This window comes from Mobula birostris, chromosome 28, assembly GCF_030028105.1.
Source record: "Mobula birostris isolate sMobBir1 chromosome 28, sMobBir1.hap1, whole genome shotgun sequence".
NCBI lineage: Eukaryota > Metazoa > Chordata > Chondrichthyes > Myliobatiformes > Myliobatidae > Mobula > Mobula birostris.
The window spans coordinates 39,487,766-39,500,293 of record NC_092397.1 but is presented as its reverse complement, the minus strand read 5'-3'; the positions used below and the strand labels follow the sequence as shown (position 1 = coordinate 39,500,293).

The 12,528-nt window shown below is 45.9% G+C and overlaps 1 protein-coding gene across 2 annotated transcripts in view; it reads right to left on the bottom strand.

Annotated features, from left to right (window-relative positions):
* Positions 1 to 12,528, bottom strand: part of LOC140189091 (uncharacterized) — an 87,601-nt gene that overhangs the window by 52,760 nt on the left and 22,313 nt on the right. For both annotated transcript variants that reach the window (XM_072245792.1, XM_072245791.1), the window contains exon 3: positions 6,422 to 6,467. In XM_072245792.1, coding sequence (XP_072101893.1) covers positions 6,422 to 6,467 — 46 coding nt within the window. The remainder of the gene's footprint in view (positions 1 to 6,421; positions 6,468 to 12,528) is intronic.

The following is a 12,528-nucleotide window of genomic DNA, read 5'->3' as shown; positions in this document are numbered from 1 at the left end:
ACAATTGCACAGTGTCAATTTGCTTGTCAATGTGGAGCAGAGAGCGAGTGTCACTTTCAGTGTCACTTGTCAACGTGCAGCAGAGAGTGAGTTTATTAATCTGGTGGGAACAAAGGATGTGGGGAATGGTGAGAGGGTAGCGCCGCGAGAGGGATGTATGACAGGTGGTAGAGGAGGAGTGCCAGGGAGGGGGGTGGGTGGGGGGGGTGACACAGGTGCAGACACAGCCAGCCCTGAGACACCAGGCAAGGTCATTTAATTCCAAACGATCGGTTTATTGTTCATTACAGAATGTCTCTCTGGTGCTTCCCGCTCCCTCCCCTCTCCCTGCCCCCTTCCCACTCTCAGTCCACAATAGAGACCCATATCAGAATCAGGTTTATCATCACTCAAGTTTGCCATGAAATTAGTTTTTTTTTGTGCCTAAGACTTTTGCAGAGTACTGTAAACACAGGGGCAATGAAAAACTTGCAGCAGCATCATAGGAACGTACCATCATACAATCAGCAATGACAAGAAAAACATAAACATCAGGCATGAGGTAATGTTGCAGCTCTGTGAGCCCCTGGTCTGACCACACTGGGAGTATTGTGTTCAGTTCTGGTTGCCACATCATGGGAAGGATGTAGAAGCTTCAGTGAGGGACCAGGTTTACAAGCAGGCTCTCCACTCCACATTGACAAATACAGTACTGTGCAAATGTCTCAGGCATCCTAGCTATATATATATCTACCTAAAACTGTACAGTACTGTATACTTAGAAGAATATCTAGTAGCTTTGTGTATCGTATGCTAAATGTCACCTTTGGTCAGTGGAGCTATCTTACTGACAGGCTCAGATAGAGTGGATGTGGAGAGGATGTTTCCTATAGTGGGGGAGTCTAGGACCAGAGGATACAGATAGAGTGGATGTGGAGAGGATGTTTCCTATAGTGGGGGAGTCTAGGACCAGAGGACACAAATAGAGTGGATGTGGAGAGAATGTTTCCTATAGTGGAGCAGTCTGGGACAAAGCCTCAGAATAGAAGAATGTCCCTTTAGAACAGAGAGGAGGAGGAATTTCTTTAGCCAGAGGGTGGTGAATCTGTGGAATTCATTTGCACAGATGGCTGTGGAGGCCAAGACTTTGGGTATATTTTAAGTGGAGGTTGATAGGTTCTTGAATAGTCAGGGCATCAAAAGTTCCCAGGAGAAGGTAGGAGAATGGGGTTGAAAGGGATAATAAATCAGCATGATGGAATAGTGGAGCTGACCTGATGAGTTATATGCCCTGTTGTACCCTCTTATGGTACAGTGCAATACTCAAGCACCATAGTAGCACGATGCTGTTCAGTTTAGTAAGCCAGAGCTCGGAGTTCAATTCCAGCTTCATCTGCAGGTAGTCGGTACATCCTCCCCGTGGACTGCGTGGGTTTCCTCTGGGCACTCCGGTTTCCTTTAGAGTTTAGAATTTATTAAATCTTACATCCATCCCACATGCGAGGGAGTAAAAATCTTTGCATTCTAACTCCGTTGCAATGTACAGACATGTGAATTTAAAAGTCTAATTGCTTGTAGAAAGAAGCTGTCCCGTAGACTATTGGTCCTGGATTTAATGCTGCGTTAGCATTTGCCACACGGAAGCAGCTGAAACGGTTTATGGTTGGGGTGACTGGTGTCCCCGATGATCTTCCAGGCCTTCTTTCTGCACCTGCTGCTGTAAATGTCCTCAATGGAGGGAAGTTCACATCCACAGATGCACTGGGCTGTCCGTACCACTCTCTGCAGTGCCCAGCAATCGAGGTTGGTGCAGTTCTCGTGCCAGGTGGTGATACAGCCAGTCAGGATGCTCTCAGTGTAGATGGTCTTGAGTATTTGGGGGCCCATGCCAAACTTCTTCAGTCGCCTGAGGTGGAAGAGATGCTGTTGTGTTTTTTTGCCACACAGCCGGTGTGTACAGTCCAGGTGAGATAACTGGTGATGTGTATACCGAGGAACCTGAAACTACTCACCCTCTCAACTGCAAACCCACTGATGTTGATCGGGCCGAGCCTGTCTCCGTTCCTCCTGTAGTCCACAATCAGCTCTTTTGTTCTTTTGACATTGAGGAAGAGGTTTTTATCCTGGTCCAGAGATGTCCCCGCTGGTAGGTTGGTTGGTCATGTTACGAACCCACAGGTTTCGTTTACTGTGGACTGTCGCTTTAAACGCCTGAGTGAGGCGGGACTATGACGTTAGTCACAGGCTGAAGGAGTTTGCTTCAGATTTTTACACAGACAGAGGGAGAGAGAGAGAGAGAGAGAGACCTTCAGTCGTAGTAGAGAGAGAGAGGAGACCAGTTGCCAGAACTTAGGCTGGTCACTGTGATGTTTGGAACTCTTACAAGCCCGAAAGATTGGGTTAAACATCAGCACACGGTGCACAATGAGTGTGTGACTGTCACTTCGTATAATCCATAGGAGTGGATTTTGGGATATCTTGTGGGACCACTTGTGCAGCCCTTTCCTGGGTATGTTGTGTGGTAACCACTGGAAGACGATATTCCTGTGACAGGTCACTTTCGGTGACAATTCGTATGTGGATTTGGAACATCAGGACGGACAAGATCTACGGTGACTGTTATCTCGTTTTACCAGCGCGGAACTTGTGGAGTACTTCGTACTTGCCTTCTCTCTCTGTGGATTACAAATATGTCTCTCTCATCGTTTATTTCGTGGATTACTGAACTTTCTTACTTTACCATCTCAAGACTCTAAGCCTTGTGTCCCCCAAGCTTAATAGTTTAGGAGTTATATTTACACACACATACACATAACACTGTTAACTTTTGTTCATCTTGGTTGAGTTACTATAAGTAGATACTAATAAAGATAGTAGTTTAAACATTAAAACCTGACTCAGTGTGAAATCTCTTGCTGCTGGTTTGTTTCTAAAACGTTAACAGTTCATAACAGTCATTTTAAATTGTCCTGTAACTAGGCTAGGGTTAAAGTGGGGGTTGCTGTGTGGCGCAGCTCAAAGGGCCGCAAGGGCCTATTCTGCGCTGTATCTCAATAAATAGATAAAATATACTATAAATTACAATAAGAAAAATAAATTTAAAAATCTCGTGCCTGCTTTGTGTTTGCCTGCGCCAGAAACTCTTCTGTACGAAACAAACATATCGTAATCAGCGCCATCTACGAACCGCGAAGAGCCAAAGAAATGTCAGCCAATAGAATTCAAAGGTCAACTGAAGGACTGGCCAATCAGGACCGACGCAAGCGAGCCATGTAAACTCCCAGAGAGAAACACCAACATCTGCGCACTGAGGGTGTCACCTCGACTGGTGATGAAACGTTTGTAAGCTAGTTGCCAAGCTCGGCGAACGCCTGAACATCAAACGCCTTGATGAGCTACCAATACTCACCACCACCCTAAATATATTAAAAATGTGTGCTTCCTTTTGACATCCTTTACTTCTATCTTTGAGAGCAGACTGAGGTTCCTGTTAGGATCTCCTTAATTTAAGAATCCCCCTTGGCTGCAATGGGATTCCAATCCACACCACAAAGTCTCGTATGACCAACTAAACCACAGCTTTCTTCCTCTCTTTTCCACTGTAGCAACACCCCAAAACTCTTTCCTTATTCCCAGTGCCAATCTGGAAGCTAAATTTTATAGAGACTCTCAGGCTCTTTTGCAGAGCCTCACACTCGGCAGCCACCTCCTCTGTGACGCCCTCCACTCGCTGGGGTTGACCACTGGATGTTGCGCCCTAGCTGTCTACAAGATATGTAGTCCAGGGCAGTACAATATGGAGAACCAGCTGTTGCCCATGCAGCAAGCTCCCCCTCTGATCATCAGCAGATACCGATACACTTTCGCATCAGTGGCGTAGCAGGTGCTGCCAGTCAGTGTTGAACTCAACGTGGGACTGCCTTAAGGACTCCACCTCCGGATTTTTCTCTTGGGGTTTACTCCCGAAGCCTTTCCCACGCGTGGGTATAGCCGCAAGGCAGCGGAGGTTTGAGATCAAGAGATTTCCTTCTCCTTGATGAACTGCCAACCACAGCTGATGAGCCCTATCTGCCCGAAACCCATACCACACCAGCAACTCTGTAGATGCCTCTGACAACTCAGAACGTTAGAGCATTACTTCCTGTAGCTGCATCAGCTGTGGGAGGCAGGCTTATCGCTAAGCCAGAAGCCTGAGTCATGTACTTGGGCAATAACGTCTAGACTCACACTTCCAGTTAGGACTGAGATACCAATCTCAAGATGAGCTACGCCCTTCATCAGCTCTTATGGTTGGACGTTCGAAATGTTTCACGCTAGTAGACTGAAGAAAGCTACAACCATCAGGCTCTTGAACCAAAGGGGATAACATCACTCACCACAACACTGAAATGATTCCACAACCTACGGACTCACTTTCAAGACCTACACAACACATGCTCTCAGTATTAGTTAGTTATCTGTTTTAATATTTCCACGATTCTCTTCTTTTGCACATCGGATGTTTGCTTATGCGTGGCTTTTCATAAATTCTATAGTACTGCGTTATTTTCTTGTGGATGCCCATAAGAAATGAATTTCGAGGTAGTACATGGTGATATACATGTACAGTGATAATAAATTCATGTATTTATTTCGAGATACAGCATGGAACAGCCCTTCCAGCCCAATGAGCCACGCCACCCACAACCCACCGATTTCACCCGAGTTTAATCACGGGACAATTTGCAATGACCAGTTAATCCACTAACTAGTACGTCTTTGACCTGTGGGAGGAAACCTCACACGCTCACAAGAATCACTTCTCACAGGCAGTGTTGGAATCGATCTCCGAACTCCAACTGCAATAGCGTCGTGCTAACCGCCAGGTGACCATGACACCCCATTTACTTTGAAACTTTGATGGCCTCAGTGTTTTGTTTTTTTTTTAACCAATTATGGGATAGAAAACCTGGATGAGTGGTGCCACACGATCAACCTTTCACTCAGTGTCGACAGTACCAGTGTCAACAGTACCATGGGACAAATCAGTGACTGGAAAAAGGAGAGGGGGGCCGCCGGTGACTACGTGGTAACTTTCACTGATGGATCAGCCGTGAAGCAAGTTAGTAACTTCACACTCCTGGGCTACTGACTATACTGAATTACCCAAGGACATCCAAAGCAGTTCAGTGATCCGATGATCACATACTATCAAATACTAAAAGGCTTAGATAGAGTGGACAAGCAGAGGATGTTTCCTGTAGTGGAGGAGTCTAGGACCAGAGGATACAGATAGAGTGGATGTGGAGAGGATGTTTCCTATAGTGGGGGAGTCTAGGACCAGAGGACACAGATAGAGTGGATGTAGAGAGGATGTTTCCTATAGTGGGGGAGTCTAGGACCAGAGGACACAGATAGAGTGGATGTAGAGAGGATGTTTCCTATAGTGGGGGAGTCTAGGACCAGAGGACACAGATAGAGTGGATGTGGAGAGGATGTTTCCTATATTGGGGGAGTCTAGGACCAGAGGACACAGATAGAGTGGATGTAGAGAGGATGTTTCCTATAGTGGGGGAGTCTAGAACCAGAGGATACAGACAGAGTGGATGTGGAAAGGATGTTTCCGAGAGTGAGGGTTGGACCAGAGGGCACAGATAGAGTGGATGTGGAGATGATGTTTCCAATAGTGGGGGAGTCTAGGACCACAGGACCCAGACAGAGTGGATGTGGAGAGGATGTTTCATGCAGTGGGGGAGTCTAGGATCAAAGGACACAGACAGAGTGGACGAGGAGAGGATGTTTCCTATAGTGGGGATGTCCAGGACCAGAGAGCACAGATACAGTGGATGTGGAGAGGATGTTTCCTATAGTGGGGGAAATCTACGACCAGAGGACACAGATAGAGTGGATGTGGAGAGGATGTTCCCTGTGGTGGGGGAGTCCAGGATCAGAGGGCGCAGATAGAGTGAATGTGGAGAGGGTGTTCCCTATAGTGGAGAGTCAAGGACCTTAAGGCACCGTTTTAGAATAGAGGGATACCCATTTAGAACAGAGACGAGGTGGAATTTTTACTTAGCCAACGGGGGGAGATCTGTGGAATTCCTTGTCACAGATGGCCGTGGGTGCCAAGTCACTGGGTACATTTAAAGCGGAGGTTATTAGATTTTTGATTTGTCAGGGTGTAAGAGATTATGGGGAGAAAAGGGTTGAGAGAGATAATGAATTAGCCCAGGATCGAATGGCAAAGCAGACTTGATGTGCTGAATGGCCTAATTCAGTTACTGTGCCCTGTGGAAGGTGGATAGACTTTCCAGTTTTGAGATTGGATTTCTCGGCCACTATCAACTATGTCAATACTTCCACCTTCCCATGCAGTGGGGGTCTGGCATTCACCTTGTTAATTATCAAAGAAATACCATCTATCAAATTTAAATATTTGTTTGCCAAAATATTTTGAACATACCTCTAACTCTTGTCCAACTTGCTCTCTGTTGATTCCCAAGTCTTCTCTGTAAAAATGGAAAAGTTTTGAATTAGTGATACCAGGTAACTCCACATCTAATGCAGAAGTCAAAAAATGTATTTATATAATTAATGTACATTCCTGTGCAAAAGTCTTAGGCACATATGTATTGCTAGGATGTCTAAGACTTTGGCTCAGTACTGTATTTGTCAACGTGGAGCGGAGAGTGAGTTTGTAAATCTGGCAGGAGCAAAGGATGCTGGGAATGGTGAGGGTTGGGCGCCGTGGGAGGGGTGAGGCGCAGGTGGCAGAGAAGGAGTGCCAAAGGTGCGGGGTGGCGTGGATGCAGACACATCCAGCCCTGAGACAACAGGCAAGGTCATTTGATTCCAAACAATTGGTTTATTGATCATTACAGAACATCTCTCTGATGCTTCCTGCTCCCTCCCCTCTCCCTTCCCCTTTTCCCAACCATGATTCCCCTCTCCCTGCCCCCTTCCCACTCTCAGTCCACAATGCAGACCCATATCAGAATCAGGTTTATCATCACTCACACGTGTCATGAAATTTGCTTCTTTTTTGCAATGGCAGTACAGTGCAATACATAAAATTACTACAGTACTGTGCAAAAGTCTTCGGCACCCTGGTTATATATATGTGCCGAAGACTTTTGCACAGGACTGTATACCATGAAATTAAAAAAGAAAACATCGTTAAATAGCATAAAAATCGAAGCGACCATGTACAAGATTGGGATGACTCATTTATTCAACAAAAGTTGCAAATTATACCGGTTTACATTTGCATATTGTATAAACAGTGCAAGAGAACATGAGGATAGTGGTCAAACGATCTAACCTCTGCCTTAGATGAGCAACATTTAATGCAATGAATTTAACTCCCACGCTCCCTATACAAACCACTTTGTCTTAACGGCTTTAATTTATGTTTGGAACACACCCGTTGAAAAATTAAACTTGAGTTCAGGTCTCATTCCCAGATTATAGCCCTTATCCAGATAACAGAATAGTACAATAATACAAACGTCAGCCATGCAGCAACTAATACTGTCTCAGACACGTTTAAATTTCTCACCCCTGGTGGGTGGTGTGTATGTGTATTTTCCCTCAATCTTGGGTCCTCTACCAGAAGCCTGGGAGCTTGAGGGTTCAGTACAGTATCCTTGCCGTTCCTACTAGTGCGCTCTTCGGAACGAAGATCTCAGATGTTGTTCTGGGATTCGTTGGAGCCACTCTCCCAGTCCAGGTGTCACAGCTCCAAGTGCTCCTATATCCACTGGGATTACACTGGCTTTAACCTTCCACATCCTTTCTATCTGCTCGTTCAAGCCCTGGTACTTCTCCAGCTTCTCATATTCTTTCTTCCTGACGTTACTGTCATTTGGGATTGCCACACCTTTTACCATTGCTTTCTTCTGTTGCTTGTCCAGTGTTACTATGTCTGGTTGGCTGGCCAGTACCTGCTTATCAGTCTGTATCTGGAAGTCCCACAGGATCTTAGCTCTGTCATTCTCCACGACCTTCTCGGGTGTTTCCCATTTGGACTTGGGAGTGTCCAATCCATAAGACCATAAGACAAAGGAGCAGAAGTAGGTCATTCGGCCCATCGAGTCTGCTCCGCCATTTTATCATGAGCTGATCCATCTTATCCTATTTAGTCCCACTGCCCCGCCTTCTCACCATAACCTTTGATGCCCTGGCTACTCAGATACCTATCAATCTCTGCCTTAAATACGCCCAACGACTTGGCCTCCACTGCTGCCCGTGGCAACAAATTCCATAGATTCACCACCCTCTGACTAAAAAAATTTCTTCGCATTTCTGTTCTGAAAGGGCGCCCTTCAATCCTGAAGTCATGCCCTCTCGTACTAGACTCCCCCATCATGGGAAACAACTTTGCCACATCCACTCTGTCCATGCCTTTTAACATTTGAAATGTTTCTATGTGGTCTCCCTTCATTCTTCTAAACTCCAAGGAATACTGTCCAAGAGCGGACAAACGTTCCTCATATGTTAACCCTCTCATTCCCAGAATCATTCTAGTGAATCTTCTCTGTACCCTCTCCAATGTCAGCACATCCTTTCTTAAATAAGGAGACCAAAACTGCCCACAGTACTCCAAGTCAGGTCTCACCAGCGCCTTATAGAACCTCAACATCACATCCCTGCTCCTATACTCTATTCCTCTAGAAATGAATGCCAACATTGCATTCGCCTTCTTCACTACCGACTCAACCTGGAGGTTAACTTTAAGGGAATCCTGTACGAGGACTCCCAAGTCCCGTTGCATCTCAGAACTTTGAATTCTTTCCCCATTTAAATAATAGTCTGCCCGTTTATTTTTTCTGCCAAAGTGTATAACCAGACACTTTCCAACACTGTACTTCATTTGCCACTTCTCTGCCCATTCTTCCAATCTATCCAAGTCTCTCTGCAGACTCTCCGTTTCCTCGGCACTACCGGCCCCTCCACCTATCTTCGTATCGTCTGCAAACTTAGCCACAAAGCCATCTATTCCATAATCCAGATTGTTGATGTACAATGTAAAAAGAAGCGGCCCCAACACTGATCCCTGTGGAACACCACTGGTAACCGGCAACCAACCAGAATAGGATCCCTTTATTCCCACTCTCTGTTTCCTGCCAATCAGCCAACGCTCTATCCACGTATGTAACTTTCCCGTAATTCCATGGGCTCTTATCTTGTTAAGTAGCCTCATGTGTGGCACCTTGTCAAAGGCCTTCTGAAAATCCAAATATACAACATCCACTGCATCTCCCTTGTCTTGCCTACTGGTAATTTCCTCAAAAAATTGTAATAGGTTTGTCAGGCAGAATTTTCCCTTAAGGAATCCATGCTGAGTTCTGCCTATCTTGTCATATGCCTCCAGGTACTCTGTAACCTCATCCTTGACAATCGACTCCAACAACTTCCCAACCACCGACGTCAAGCTAACAGGTCTATAATTTCCTTTTTGCTTCCTTGCCCCCTTCTTAAATAGCGGAGTGACATTTGCAATCTTCCAGTCTTCCGGAACCACGCCAGAATCTATCGACTTTTGAAAGATCATTGCTAATGCCTCCGCAATCTCCACAGCTACTTCCTTCAGAACACGAGGGTGCATTCCATCTGGTCCAGGAGATTTATCAACCTTTAGCCTATTCAGCTTCCTGAGTACTTTCTCTGTCGTAATTGTGACTGCGCACACTTCTCTTCCCTGCCACCCTTGAGTGTCCGGTATCCTGCTGTCTTCCTCAGTGAAGACTGATGCAAAATACTTGTTCAGTTCCTCTGCCATCTCCTCATCTCCCATTACAATTTCTCCGGTATCATTTTCTATCCGTCCTATATCTACTCTCACCTGTCTTTTACTCTTTATATACTTGAAAAAGCTTTTAGTATCCTCTTTGATATTATTTGCTAGTTTCCTTTCATAGTTAATCTTTTCTCTCTTAATGACCTTCTTGGTTTCCTTTTGTAAGGTTTTAAAAACTTCCCAATCCTCTGTCTTCCCACTAATTTTTGCTTCCTTGTATGCCCTCTCCTTTGCTTTAACTTTGGCTTTGACTTCTCTTGTCAACCACGATTGCATCCTTTTTCCACTCGAAAATTTCTTCTTTTTTGGAATATACCTGTCTTGCACATTCCTTATTTTTTGCATAAACTCCAGCCACTGCTGCTCTGCCATCTTTCCCGCCAGTGTCTCTTTCCAGTCAACTTTGGCCAGTTCCTCTCTCATGCCACTGTAATTTCCTTTACTCCACTGAAACACTGACACATCAGATTTCGGCTTCTCTTTTTCTAATTTCACAGTGAACTCAATCATGTTATGATCACTGCCTCCTAAGAGTTCCTTCACCTCAATCTCTCCAATCACCTCCGGTTCATTACACAATATCCAATCCAGTACAGCCGATCCCCTAGTGGGCTCAACAACAAGCTGTTCTAAAAAGCCATCTCGCAGACATTCTACAAATTCTCTCTCTTGAGATCCAGTGCCGACCTGATTTTTCCAATCTACTCGCATGTTAAAATCCCCGACAATTATCATAACACTGCCCTTCTGACAAGCCTTTTCTATTTCCAGTTGTAATTTGTAGTCCACATCCCTGCAGCTGATTGGAGGCCTATAAATAACTGCCATCAGGGTCCTTTTACCCCTGCTATTCCTTAGCTCAACCCATAAAGATTCTGCACCTTCCGATCCTATATCACCTCTTTCTAATGATTTAATATCATTTCTTACCAATAAAGCCACGCCTCCTTCTCTGCCTACCTTCCTATCCTTCCGATACACCGTGTATCCTTGGACGTTCAGCTCCCAGAGACATGCATCCTTTAGCCAGGTCTCAGTGATGGCCACAATATCATACCTGCCAATCTGTAGCTGTACAACAAGATCATCCACCTTATTCCTTATGCTGCGTGCATTTAAGTACTCCATACATTTAAATCCATACTCAGCGCAGGTGTCCCTGTACACAATTCCTGCAGCTTGGTTGTGCTGTTCAGTGTATGCTATCCCTGCCTGCATCTTGCACCCTGCTATTATGTGCTGGATGGTTTCAGTGGGTTCTTTAACAGCCTGGGTCTTGTCTGGTGTGATTGACCCCTGCTTCTAATGCTCCTGTGCTCAGCTCCTGTCCTTGTGCAGCCATGAGCAGTACCTCTGTGCTGTCCCTTAGCCCTGCCATTTCCAGCCATTGGGAGGCCTTTCTTATGTCAGCCACCTCTGATATTTGGCGATGGTACATCCCGTGCAGAGGCTTGTCCTGCCATGGCCTTTGGTCCTCTGGCTCTGCTTCACCCACTTCCATTTCCATGTCCCCTGCCTGCTGTCTGAGGTGTTCTCCCAGCAGGCCGTCCTCATGGGCCACCTTCCTGACCTACTCATGGATGTTTCACATTTCATCCAGGACTGTGGCCTTGGCACTTCCAAGTCCCCATCCTCCTTTATTCCATTGGGTGTGCAGTCACTCGACGTTGGACTTTGGATGGAATCTCCATGTATCCTTAGTAGATTCTGGGACTTGATGTCAACGGTTTCTAGTTCCAGTTCGGTCCTTGGCCAGCACACTATTGCGGCTGGGTATCTGATGACTGGTAGATCAAATGCGTTGATGGTTCTGATCTTGTTCTTCCCATTCAGCTGTCTCACTCTTTGGAGATACTTGGATGTTGCAGCCTTCCTTGTGTCCTCTTTCCATGCATCTGCAGGATCCCCAAGTATGTGTAGCCATCCTGTTCATCTGGTATGTGGTCTTCAGGTATCTCGACTCTTCAGTCTTGATGAGTTTGCCTCTTTTCCAGTCCAAGTGACATCCGGATGTCACTGGACATCAGGTGGATCAGTCAGTCAATGTCTCTTTCATTCCTGGCATATAGCTTGATGTCATCCATGATGGCTGATGGTCACTCCACTCTTGAATCTGTACCCATATCCACTCTTTGAGATGCTCTGGCTCAAGGATCGGGTTCAAACCTATGCAGAAAGGCTGTGGGGATGGTGTATCACCCTGGTATACTCCACATCTGACGGTCACTTGTGCTTCGAGTTAACTTCTAGCATGGGCCATTGAGTTCTTGATGAAGGTCTTTCGTGTCTTGTTGACAGAGGCAGGAATTCCAGGACCCATGTGTGGGGCACTGAGTCGTATGCTGTCTGGTAGTCATTCCAGGCTGTATTTGGGTTGGTTTGCCTGGTCTGGAGTCTCGCAAGACTGTTTTGTTGGTGTTTGAAGCCTCTGGTTCCAATACCAATCCCCCTCTGAGCAGGGCTCAGGAATTTACACATATTCCTTCAGCTTGGTGGCTAAGATGCCTGACAGGAGCTTCCATGTTGTTGCCAGGCAGGTAATATGCTGGTAGTTTGAAGGTGTTACTCCTTTTGAGGATCCTTGAGTTAATCAGTCAGGGCGGGAGCCCACTTCAAGCAGCGGGTTCATTTGAGCTGCCAGTCGTGTATGTAATGCTGTTAGCTTCTTCAGCCAATGGGTGTGGATCATGTCAGGCCCATTTCTTCATACTTGCTACCCTTTGCTGGACACGGTGCTGTGATGGTGACTGGTTCTTCCCCTGGGAGATTGC